The 12,492-nt window shown below is 39.3% G+C and overlaps 1 protein-coding gene across 3 annotated transcripts; it reads right to left on the reverse strand.

Moving 5' to 3' along the window:
* Window positions 1-4,977: 4,977 nt before the first annotated feature.
* Window positions 4,978-7,708, reverse strand: LOC147628810 (pentatricopeptide repeat-containing protein At1g11290, chloroplastic-like). 3 transcript variants are annotated; one of them, XM_086811966.1, is made up of 4 exons: window positions 7,322-7,708; window positions 7,145-7,233; window positions 6,650-6,834; window positions 4,978-6,541 (listed from the first exon to the last, which is right to left on the reverse strand). In XM_086811966.1, the coding sequence occupies exons 1-4, from the start codon at window positions 7,449-7,451 to the stop codon at window positions 5,014-5,016; spliced, it is 1,932 nt and encodes a 643-aa protein (XP_086668092.1). In that variant the 5' UTR covers window positions 7,452-7,708; the 3' UTR covers window positions 4,978-5,013. The 3 variants fall into 3 exon arrangements, with proteins under 3 accessions (XP_086668092.1, XP_086668093.1, XP_086668094.1); XM_086811967.1 differs by having other exon boundaries at window positions 6,650-6,816; window positions 7,322-7,641; XM_086811968.1 differs by lacking the exon at window positions 6,650-6,834 and having other exon boundaries at window positions 7,322-7,640.
* Between the last annotated feature and the right edge of the window lie 4,784 nt (window positions 7,709-12,492).

The following is a 12,492-nucleotide window of genomic DNA, read 5'->3' on the forward strand; positions in this document are numbered from 1 at the left end:
TAGTTGAAGGGTAAATCCTTCTTTAGAAGAGCCGTCAAGGGCGAAGCAATCTTGGCATATCTTTGAATAAATATGCAATACCATCCTGTCAACCCGAGAAAGCCTTGAACTTCTTTTATAGTCTTTGGTTCAGGCCACTCTTTCTAACAACCTATACCTTGGCAAGGTTAGCTGAGATACCATCCTTGGACGCAAGTATTCTATGCGATCGGTGAAAAAGGTGCATTTACTCTTCCTAGTAAAGAGTTTATGCCTCCTTAAGATGTATAGAGCTCTTTGAACGTGCTTTTCTTGATCAGCTGCATTCTTGGAGTAAACCAAGATATCGTCAAAGAACACCATAATAAAATCACCTAGATGTCTGTTGCATTAGCCGATTGAAAGTCGCACAGGTGCATTTGTCAACCCAAAAGGCATAACATCAATTTTGATGAACATCTATGCATCGTGCAATCGATCCAAAAGTTCATATGGGTATCGGTTATTTATTCTTACCAATGAACTGATTTAACCCCCTGAAGTCAATACACAACCTTAGAGTCCCATGCTTCTTCCTTTGAAGGAGAACTCATGGGGATACACTAGGGTTGATGAAATTATGTTCCAAGAGTTGATTTAGCTGTTCCTTAAGCTCAATTGTATCAAGTACAATCCTTTTATAAGCCCTTCTTGCAACTAGTTCAGGTTTAGCTTTGGGTACAAGTTCTATACAAATAAAAGAAAAATCATTGGGAACTAAGGAGCCTTCATAGAGTAGGCATTGGGCCACCATGCTAGCGTGCCATAATGCCAGCATTCCATTTTGGGGACTGCAAGATTTGTGAACAAGTTTTCATCTCATAACCCTACTACCAAATATCATTACCAAGATACAAAATAGGACCCCGAAGTGTGTTAAAAAAATGATAAATCAATATATTAGTTGGGTTTCTTTTAAGTACCCTTTGATTATAATGTTTTTAGCAAACCTTGTGAAAAATAAAATGTAATATTAAATCTTTATAGTTGTAACGTTTTGATCGCTCCATCGAATCTCTTTCGCTAACGAATGCAAATCTATCTCATATATCGCAGATGTTTCTCTCTCTTGTGTGCAAACGTCACTTTTCATTTTCGAGAAGAAGACATGGCTTTTCATTTTTTGCGCACACTTCAAAACACGATGAATGGAAAAGATTGCTCCAGTTGTACAGGTTGATGCAAAGGATTTGATATGAAAGCCAGTTTTTCTTTCAACATACGGCCCCCACAAGCTACAAGACTGTAATCTACAATCTCTCTACAGAGCGAATTTTTCAACCATTTATAAAAAATATTTGTGGGGACAGATTTCTCTATTTTGTAATCGCCCGATTTTAAGAGCAAATTAGAGAGGTATTTCGTAGAGTTGAAATTTAATCAGAATATCGTTTTCGATCACACTACCATCAATACATTGAGAGTATCCTTAGAGATGTGTAAGGTTAATCAAAACAATTACACTCTTAACAGATATACTTGAATATGCTCGATCGCCACTAGTACTCACCTATATTCACTCTACTATTTCACTCTACTATTCGGAAAAAATTACAGCTCCATAGAGACAAGGCCTATCAAAATTCTGTCACCACAGATATTTTTTAAATATACCAAAGAAAATTCCTATGGAGTTAGAATTTTCATACTTGGTGTCACACCCACAAACTCTCTAGCAGCCCCATCGTGAGCAAACATTAAATATCAGAATCCCGTAACCTACGTAGTATTACATGCAAATTCAATCTGGGTCAATAAGATCCCCAAGCAAAAAAAAAAAACAGAACCATCAATGTACGCAAAAATTACAAAAACAGAACCCTAATTTTGCTTCAATTTATTGCAATTAGGGTGTTGAAAGCATCATCGCCCCCTCCCACGGTCTTATCACTCGGCATCTGGCCATCGGGCTGCAAACAAAATTACAAAAACAGAAGGATTATGCATCAAGCTAATATAATCAAAACAGCTTACTAAAAATAAATTACCTTAGAGCATTTATCGCTCATTGTGTGCCCCTATTGGGATGGATGCTTTAGAACCTCGGTGAAGGCTTTCTCAGAGTCGAAGAAGGTGATGTGAACATCCTTAGTATTATTATTATTATTATTAATACCGTCATCATGATTATCATTATTGTGACTTAGATCCTCCACAAGCTGTGTCAAGAGCTTGTTATGCAGCTCGCTGAGATTGTTGATCTCTTCCACGCACCCATACTCGTCTTTGCTTGAGTTGGTGAACACCTTCGTGTATATTGGAATGCAGCCCATGGGAAATTCGCCTTGCACCACCAAGCTCTTGGCACCTCTTACTCTGATCGCTCTTCTTAAATTTTAACTCACGTAATCATGATTAATGCATATCAATACTGAACATTTTAGTGGGACTCGAGCACCAATTCAATCTCCCATACTAAGCTTGCGAGAGCGCTTGGGAGGTCATTTCTGATGCCATTTCTAGCAGAATCAGGAGGAGATTAATGGAGCTTTTGCATAGATTGGAGGCTTGAATATTAGTGAATTAATGGAAGTATTGTGCAGGCAGCTTAATTAATACTTACCATCAACCACCAGTGCAGGATGTGCTGCGTTTGCTTGGAGCAGTAGGACGGCGACAAGCCAACTGATAAAACGAATAGCTCTTCAACCACTACACGAATCACATAACTGCCTCCATAGGTATTTTCTGAAAAACACGAAAAAAAATTATATGGAGAAAATTGTGAGTCGCATCTACTGCATCCATCTCTATCACAAGCAAGAAGACCCTGTTCTAATCGTCGAACTCCATTCTCAGAGAGAGAGAGAGAGCGTCAAAAGGATTGCCTGGCATGCTCCGCCCCACAAAATCTCGGAATTGCATTCTTAAAGAGAGAGAGAGAGAGAGAGAGAGAGAGAGAGAGAGAGAGAGAGAGAGAGAGAGAGAGCGAGCGAAGGATCACCTCTGTAATCTTACTTGCGGCGAGCGGTTGCCTTTTTCCTATAGGACGTCTCTACAATCTTACCCACGATATAAATGATGCCTTTTAAATAAATTATTGTTTGACTGAGTATAATGTTTCCTCTCAAGGTTTAAAAAAGCCATCAAAACTAATTAATTGAATTTCTTTTTCCAGTCATTGTAGGCCCCTATTCATATCGATTCCTAACATGCATTCTAAATCCAACTACTAGGACGTATGGGAACTCACATTGCACATTCTTTTTAGAGCGCTCCATAGATGAGATACAAAATAGACTTCACACAATGCGCGCGTGCACGTGTGTGTGTGTGTGTGTGTGTGTGTGTGTGTGTGCGCGCGCATTCTTTTTAGAGCGCTCCATAAATGAGATACAAAATAGACTTCACACAATGTGCGCGTGCACGTGTGTGTGTGTGTGTGAGAGAGAGAGAGAGAGAGAGAGAGAGAGAAGGGGCAGGGAGGGCCATCCACATCTTTCAAAATGTTGGCGTTAAAGAGCCATGCACCAAAGAGGAGACAAGACAGACTCTCATCGTGAACAACTCAATCAATTGCCTCTGGGAAACCCATGGATAGAAATAAGTTCACAAAACTAGAATAATTTGAAAGACCGCATTCACCATTGCCAAAAGAGAATCGACGACATGTTACTTAAACATAGGAAGGGATCGGAACAACTTCTCAGCAAAACGAGTTTCTCAACGCATCATTCAAAGCCCAGAGGAGTCCACAACACAACCCTCACAAAGAAACATTTAGCCGATACTCATTGAGGCCTAGCACCCCACTATATGACAATTAGAGAGTAGGGAAAGGCCATCGGGAGGGTCAACGCTAGCTACAGTCCCATCTTCCTCCTGGGAAAGGCCGACCGATGGCCTTTCCCAACCGTCGTGGCCAGAGGCAGCAGCGGGGGATGGACACATTAGCAACCAGAAATGACGACAACGACAATCTGGCTTTTCATGCAGTTACATGTCAGCATTCCCTTGGAATGCGTTTCTAAGGCTTAGGTGGCATCATCTCGTACAGATTCCCTTGAATCAATGCCTCCTGATTGTATGGTGGAGATGATCTTTCTTGCAACCGGCGGCCATGACATTTTCATCAAATAGCTCTTGGGGATGCAATATGCATCTTCGCTAGTGTATCGCTCTTTGCAGGAGTCCAGTCAAGGGTCCAATGGTTGAAGAGAAAGCTTAACCGGAGAAAATAAATCCAAGCAAGATGTCCGAAGAGAAGGAATCGACACCTTGAGAAACCACATGAGAAATAGCAGTGTGTGCTTCCAGTCCCCTCTGACATTATATTAAAAAACATTCATGCCTGCTACAGGCTTTCTCTGCTACTCGAGTCAGTATACAAAATGTCCTATATACAGAGAGAAGGGAAGAGTGAAAAAGAGGAGAGAGAGAGAGAGGTGACTGTCTGAAGCAATCTGCTACTTTATGTCCATATTGATAAAAGGTCCTGAGAAACTAGGGGTGAACAGTAGCAACAGAGAAGTCCTACAAGCCAGTGTGGCTAAACAATCTGTTCATCAGCACCACTACCCACAATGAGCATGCCTAACCCTGTGATACCCACTTTTCAAAAATCAAAGGTCTCACATCTGTGTCAAAACTCTTTAAAGCTAGGTTGAGAATAAAATACTACCTTTAACAGGATATAGGTCTTTGCTCTTCAACACTGCAACTTCCAGTGGATCTTAAGGTTACTTGTACTGCCATGCAAGGGTTTGCTGACGCACCTATTTCTTCTTGGAACATGCTACATCAACCATGGATAGTTGGATTTCTGTGGTTTTACAATACGGATGTATCACATGGGGAAAAATTTGACAAGTTTCATTCTCCATCTTAGCACTCCTCGTACCCCCAAAAATTGAAAACATAGATATTCAAACCGTGGAAGACATCTACTAAGAGAATTCCGAGACAGAGCTAGTATAATAATGGAAAAGTATTGAGTGCAAGAGAAGGGAAAAAGGCATCATGAAAGGAGCTATGAATGGTCGACCAAAGCTATGTTCACATGTTTGACAAAATCTGAGATACCTGTTGTGCTTCCTCAGCACTACCACATCTCTCGTACATATCGACTAAGGCCTTTCCTACAACTGAATTTAACTGGAGGCCACAATCAGTAATGTAGGCATGAATCTGTTTGCCCAGTTCTAAATCTGTATTACCAGAACATGCTTCTAGCATGCAAACAAATATTTCTTCAGTTGGCTTGATACCCTCCTGAAGCATCTGTTTGAGAAGTATTAAGGCATCGTGGCCAAGTCTCTGCTGAACATATCCGCCAATCATACGATTCCACATCATTAAGGGCTTGCTTGTCCATTTGTCAAACACTCCACGTGCCTCGTTAATTTTGTTTGACTTACAATACACATCAATAAGGGTGCTTCCCACGAGGGGATCCAACTTCACACTCCCCATAACACGGGCATGTATACGTTTGGCCTCGTCTAATGTTGACACGCTACAGCATGCTTTAAGAAGTGGCACAAATGCCTCACTCAGCCCTGCAGCTCCGTGTTGCATTTCTGGAATTAGTTGAACAGCATGCAAACCATACCCAAGTTGTGTGTATCCATTGATAACAGCGTTCCATGTTTCTCCATCTCGATGTTGCAGTTTGTGAAACACTGAACGCATGCCCTCCAGACTTCCACATCTGGTATACATGTCCATGAGTGCCTTCGCAACAACCAAATTGGTGTCATATCGACTTTGGCTTATCTGAGCATGAACCAACTTGCCATGTTCTAGGTCCCCTGTACCAGTACACGCTTTCAAGATAGTTACAAATGTTGCATCATTTGGCTTCAATCTATCCTGCTGGAGCACCTGGACAAGTCTTAACGCCTCCGGAATGCGCTTGAAATGAGCATACGAGGCAATCATCGAATTCCATACCACTAGTTCTCGCTTGGGCAATCTTTCAAACAGCTTGCGAGCTTCCTCAAAGCTCCCACATTTAGTATACATGTCAATTAGGGCACACCCAATATTCACATTAGTGGCAAGCCCATGATCCATGATGCATTTATGTACTCCCTTTCCCTCATCCAGAGATGGAATAGCAGCACATGCTTCAAGAGTAGCTACAAAGATATTTTCTTCTGGTTTCAAAGATGACTGCTGCAACATTTGCTGGTAAACTTTCAAACCATCTTCGCCTTTTCCAAGCTTGGCATGTGCTGCAATCATTGCACTCCATGTGTAGACGCTTGGGTTAGGCACCTTGCCAAAGGCTTCAATTGCTTCTCCCAACAACCCACACGTGGAGTACAGCCGGATCAAAAAGGTCCCCAAAAAGGTATCTGACTCCAGGTTATGATTCCTCGTCAAGCGATGTAATTCCCTTCCTTGTTTCAAGTCTTTCCTCTTGATAGCCTCCTGCAGGAGGCACAGGATAACATTGCTGGTTATTTCCATTCCTTGCCTGTCCATTTTGTCCACTATCTCAACTGCCTCATCAAACCACCCCTCCTCACGGAGTTTAGTCATAACTCCGATATTTCCAGAAGAGCCGCTGTTGTTAATTCTGAACAGTGTCACAGAAATATAAGTTGCTATAAAAATGTGACAAAACAAATGAATGAATAGAAATCTTTGGAATAACCCATACTGGATACACAACTAGGAAAAACACCTGGGACGAGGGGTTCTTCTTGGAGCCACACAATTGATAACATTGAAATCTTGCATCAAAGATGCTGGCTGTGGTGGTTGAGGGTAGGCTCCAGCATGATGCAAAGCAACTAGTTGTTCTCCCATTGAGAATCCATTGCCCCATGAAGCATCCTCCTTTTCTCCACCCTGATTTTTGTAACGAGACTGGATATGGGCATTAAAACTTCGCTATTAAGCTATGGATAGACTAAGTCAATTACACAGTCCGTTGAGTGGACGACATATACAACATCTTGTCTGCATTAAATGTGGTTACAAGGCAAGCCAAAAAAAACTTGTGTAAATGTTCCTTGAGGAGACCATGATATATATTCACAACAGTCCCAACACATGGGATATGCATTCAAATGTCGATTGTGGTGACAAGGCACGCAGAAAAACTCCCCATGATGACACCACGATATATCACACATAGAAACTCGATCAACAGGAGATACAAGAAGAGAGGGCTTACCTTCTGCGACAAGTTGTCCCACCATTGCAGAGGGTTTGTGATGAGCTCCAGCCATGATGATGAGTCTTCACATGCGGAATTCCTTTCGGCTGTATGTAAAATAAAGCTTTTAAACACACACATTCACTCTGTTAGATTCCCTTTAAAATCCACAAGAGAGAACAGAAATGCGCTGACCTTCATCTCTGTTAGAGACGAAGCTGCTGAGCTGCCGGCTCTGCCCGCTCACAACAGCAGAGCCCACATCGTGTTTGTGGGCACAATGAAGGCGTGTTCGAAACCTCGCTCCGCCTCCTGCTGCGTACATGTTGCCTTAGTTGGGGTTTTAGGTTCAAAACACAAACGAAGCTGAGGTTTGAAGCGATACTTAGACCCTTACAAATTACAAAATCAACCCTCATTTTTCCTTAGCATCCCAACACAACATTAGTAAGGGGAATTGGGCGGTGGGGGCTATGATGATTAAGGGCATGGTACATGAAAGATGAAAGAGCAGGTTGTTTCCCCATGTATGCAACATCAGAATTCACATCAAGAAAACTAATGGAGTGTTTTGGACGTGATGAAAATAATAGGATTCTTGAATCTCCAAATAAGATACAACAAGTGTGCAATATCAACACATGTCTGAAGATGTGGAGGTGGCCATCTCTATCAAGATTGTCCATTGTGGGCATCTTATCCACTTACTTCACAACCACAGGTTTCTTAGGGCCATCCACACAACTTAATTTACTAATGCCAAATGTACAGCATAACAACAAGAAGAGGCAAGAATAAAGACGAGAAGGGCCTTGGTTAACCCTTGGCCAAGGACACACCCACCACAAAGTTACAAGGGAAACACAAGGAGAAGAAAAGATGTGGAAGGAAAACAAGCTAATCTCAAGTTGAAGAAACACAAGGAGAAGAAAAGATGTGGGAGGAAAGCAAGGTAATCTCAAGTTGAAGAAACAAGCACATGAATTCACTTAAATGATTCAAAGGGGGCAACAAGCTTGGATTTAAGTGAAGGAGCATACCCCAAGCCAATTATCAAGGACTTGGAGATTCTAGAGAAGGAGGCCATCCTTTTCTTTTTGTAGTACTCCCATTTCTGCTTGTAAACCTGTCGTGTGATGACTGAGTGGCCATCCATGATCTGCTCATTGAGGTTAGAGATGACTTGTTAGAGGCTAGCCAACATAGTCACCCATTCAATTTGCAGATGTAGTGTTGCCTTAAGGAATTTAACCTATATCTCATAATTTTTATAACTAATCTCATAGATGTCCTTGTTGCTTTGCACCAGTAGTAGCTGCACTTCCAATGTGTCCATGTGTGCTTTCAACCTAGCTTCCATGGCCTTGAGCTCTCTATCTTTCTCTTCTAGCCAGTGCTCTATACATTATGATTAATTCATTTAATTATTTGTAGGAAATGATATATCTATTTTATTATAAATTTCAACAAAAAACAAACAAAATTGTAGCCTTGAGCTTTTATTGGGCACCTAGCATTGTTTACTTTTCTTTGTATTGCACCTCTTTAGCTTAACAGTTTGATTGAAAGGGTTTTTTCTCAATACAATAAGGGATGTAGTTTATTTCGGGAAATTTTGATGAATATATTAAAACGAACCCCTTTGAAAAATGGAGTACAGAGAGCTTTTATTGTGCTTTTTTGCAAGCCCAAATCTAGATACCAAAGCAAAGAGGAGAACATGGTAAAAGTAGTTTTAAGGCTCCCTAAAGCAACAACCTAACTAAGGAAGGGGGAAAAAGCTATCTAGAAGAGAAGAAGAGTGTTGGGCCACAAGAACCTTAGAAAATACGAAGAAGGAAGCCACAAGAACCTTCTTGCCACAACACTAAATAAGAATTAAAGGGCTCGATTAAAACAGGTAAATGCCAACACCAAAGGTAAATGAAAAATAGCAAATGCACAAGAATTCATTATAAAAAAAGGAAGGGAACCACAAGAACCTAACACAATATCAATGAACATCCTAATAAATTGGATGTAAGAGGATTTACAATGTTTAAGCCAAGTGCTAGAGAAAGAGAAGTCCAGGTATGATTGGGAACAAACACTCACAACACAATCATCAACCCTCTAAACATAGTCAAAGGTTTTTTCGCGCCATGAGGAGGAACATGCAAAACTTATTCTAATCCCTTCCTTAGCCTCGACATCAACTCTGAATCACAAGCTAACATAAAATAAAGCTGATGGATCTCACAACTGTGAAAAATCAAAAACTCTGGTTTTTTCGCACCTTCAAAGCTAAGAGGACAAAGGTGTTTAGTACATACATCACTAACATGACAAAGGTGTTTAGTACACACATCACTAACAATGACAAAGGTGCTTAGTACACACATCACTAAGATGACGTAAGGTGTTTAGCACACACATCACTAACATGTCATAAACCCTTCATACAAGAATCTTTATTTTTCACGACGTGAAAAGCAACCCTTCATTTTCATGTCTCTATGCATTCTTGTGTTTGACTTGTTTTTTTTTTTTGGCTAAATGCACTTTTTGTGAATCAAATATAAAACCAAGAGGCAAAGAATCAAACAATTTCACAACCGTGAAAATGCACAGTTACTAATACAACTAACATGTGTTAGTGAAGTTCAAAAAGATGGGTGCCTATCATCATCATAAAATCTCCACCCTAATTGTGTCATCATGTCTAAAAGATGGGTGCCTATCATCATCATAAAATCTCCACCCTAATTGTGCCATCATGTCTAAAATAAGAGAGATTTGATTCTTCTTCTCTTTCTTTGCTTCTTGGCTTCCTCTTTTTATTTTTATTTTTATTTTTATTTTTATTGTGGCTATCTTCATTTGCTTTGCTACTTTTGCTGATCTTCATTAAAAGCCCTCATGCTTGAAAGCAGTAAGTTATTTATCATTATTACACACTAGCCAAGGGTCTAAGGTATTTACACTCAATCATCTCCAGCACAACACGTCATGCGATATACATCCAAATAGGATCTTGAAAGCAGTAAGTTATTTATCATTATTACACACTAGCCAAGGGTCTAAGGTATTTACACTTGATCATCTCCAGCACAACACATCATGCAATATACATCCAAATAGGATCTTGGTTCTTGTTACTTTCTTTGTTTTTTGATTTTTATGCAATTATTAGGCCATTTAAATGTGTTCTATTCGCTTCTCTCCTTTGTTTGATTGTCTTTTTCTATATTTCATAACTCAAAAACCCTAAAAAATAAAACATTCATGTTGGAAAAAATGCTAACATGCATTCATGGGATTTGTAGTTTTATGTGTATAATAACTAAGCTAGCCTTGAAATCCATATCAGCCGAAGAAATTAGAAAAAATCACTAACATGCTTTACCATAAAAAAACTAGTAAACTTTTTCACAATTGTGAAAAACTTGACTAGTTTTTCACACCCAGCATTTCTCTCTCAAAATTGTCTAATACACAAATTGATTGCACAATACTCAATTAACCAATCAAAACTAAAAATCTGAACATAAAAAACTCCAAGTTTTTCATGCCCAAGGCATTTCTTTGGTATTTCATGCTAGATCCATTTTGATGAGGTGTAGCGAAAGACATTATTTTTTAGCATATAATATTATATTGACTGCACAATTGAAAAATTCATGTTCACTCTCAACTATGAAAAACCAGTGGTTTTTTACACTGCAGTGAAAAACTTGAGTTTTTTGTGTCCACAACTTACTTTTAAAAACCTAACATTGCTTCATTATATTTATTAACTTTTAACAACCTAACATTGCTTCATTATATTTTCTAATATTAGCTAACCAATTAGCCACCAAAAAATGAAAAAAAATGTAACCATGAAAAATTGGGTAGTTTCTCATGCCAGTGAAAAACATTCTAGTTTTTCACGTTAAGAAAACTTCACCAAAAACAACTTTCACAAAGATGCTTAATACTCCCCACTTGTTATATATATGTATTCAAGGTGAAGAAATACATCATTCAAGGTCTTGAGATATGCTCTTAACACTTTTAGGGTTGTAGTATACTCATCCAACTCTAACTCCTCTAACCTTAAATGTTAATTGAGCCCATTGATTGGCACCCCTCCGTGTGGCTTCATGTTATATGTACATTATGTGTGCTATGTTATATACACATTATGTGTGCATATACTAGGAGGCTAACCCACATTAGGCTTGTGAGCATGGGAGCATGGGAACAAGCTCTAGTGGAGCATGGGTTAGGACTAACCTTAAGGTTTAAGGTTAGGGTCAGGCATCCAAGGGTCACACATGAGGAATGGAAAGTCAAGAGTCACTTGAGGGCCCTCCTATATAATAGGGGCATGGGGCACACTCAAGGGGGCTTGGTGGCTAGGAAGCTTGAGGCTTATGCTATGGTCTCTTGTGTAGAGATCCATATCTACTCATCTACCATTTCACACTTTAGCTACATGCTATTGGATTGTGTTATACCTCTTGATGGTATGGGACATCAAGGTAGAGGTATGATATATTTCATTTATTATTCATGTGTGCATCCCTTGGGCTCGGGGGTGGTTGGGTGGTTGAGTTTATGCCTGATTTATGCATGTTTATGCATAACAATTATCTAGAGAGATCTTAGGGTTTTAACAGTGGTATCAGAGCAATCTCTATTTAATTGTTGATTTTTTTTAGTAAATTTTAATATTTACTAATAAAATGTTATTTTTTGTTGATTTGTGTTGATGAATTGCATGTGGATCATCGATTTGGTGATTGGAACGTGTGTAACTACAATTCAATGGACGAATCGACGTTACGGGGAAATTCCGTGAGTTAATGCTATTTTTCTCTATTTTTTATGGTTAAAATTGAGCATTAATGGAATTTTTTACAAAAATACCATAAAGTTTATGGTGGATATTTTTGTAGAATGAATTCCCTGAATTTCTAGAATTTTTAGAAATTTTTTCCTGATTTTTTAGGAATTTTTTGAGCATTTTTTGATTTAAAATGTATTTTTATACATTTTTTGCGGGTTTTTCCGCGGAAATGCGATCAAATTTCTGTCAATTTCTACTGAAATTCAGTAGGGGACAGCATGTTGATGCATGAGATGCTCTCCCGTGTGCGTGGGACTCTCTCCGCCTCTTAAATCTGATTTTTCTTTCTCTTTTCCGGGTGAAAAATCTCTTTAAAATGATTTTTTAACATTAATCATAATTAATGATAATTATGATTAAGTTATGTTAATTAAAAAGTTAATCAAAAGATTAAGTTAATCTTTGATTAACAGAGAAGGGAGGAGGAAAAAGATTGGAAGGAAGAAGAGGGAGAGGAAAGTAGGGAGAAGGAGGAGAGGAGGGAGTTTCTCTC

Source organism: Cibotium barometz, chromosome 18 (assembly GCF_041138505.1).
Source record: "Cibotium barometz isolate CiBa-2024 chromosome 18, ASM4113850v1, whole genome shotgun sequence".
Classification (NCBI taxonomy): Eukaryota; Viridiplantae; Streptophyta; class Polypodiopsida; order Cyatheales; family Cibotiaceae; genus Cibotium; species Cibotium barometz.

Excerpts from the sequence above, each read along its gene's own strand:
- LOC147628810 (XM_086811966.1), bottom strand. The coding sequence starts at position 7,451 with ATGTACGCAGCAGGAGGCGGAGCGAGGTTTCGAACACGCCTTCATTGT. Across the intron at positions 7,234-7,321 it reads CGTCTCTAACAGAGATGAAG|CCGAAAGGAATTCCGCATGT; the intron begins GTCAGCGCATTT and ends TTTTACATACAG. Across the intron at positions 6,542-6,649 it reads AGAAGAACCCCTCGTCCCAG|AATTAACAACAGCGGCTCTT; the intron begins GTGTTTTTCCTA and ends GACACTGTTCAG.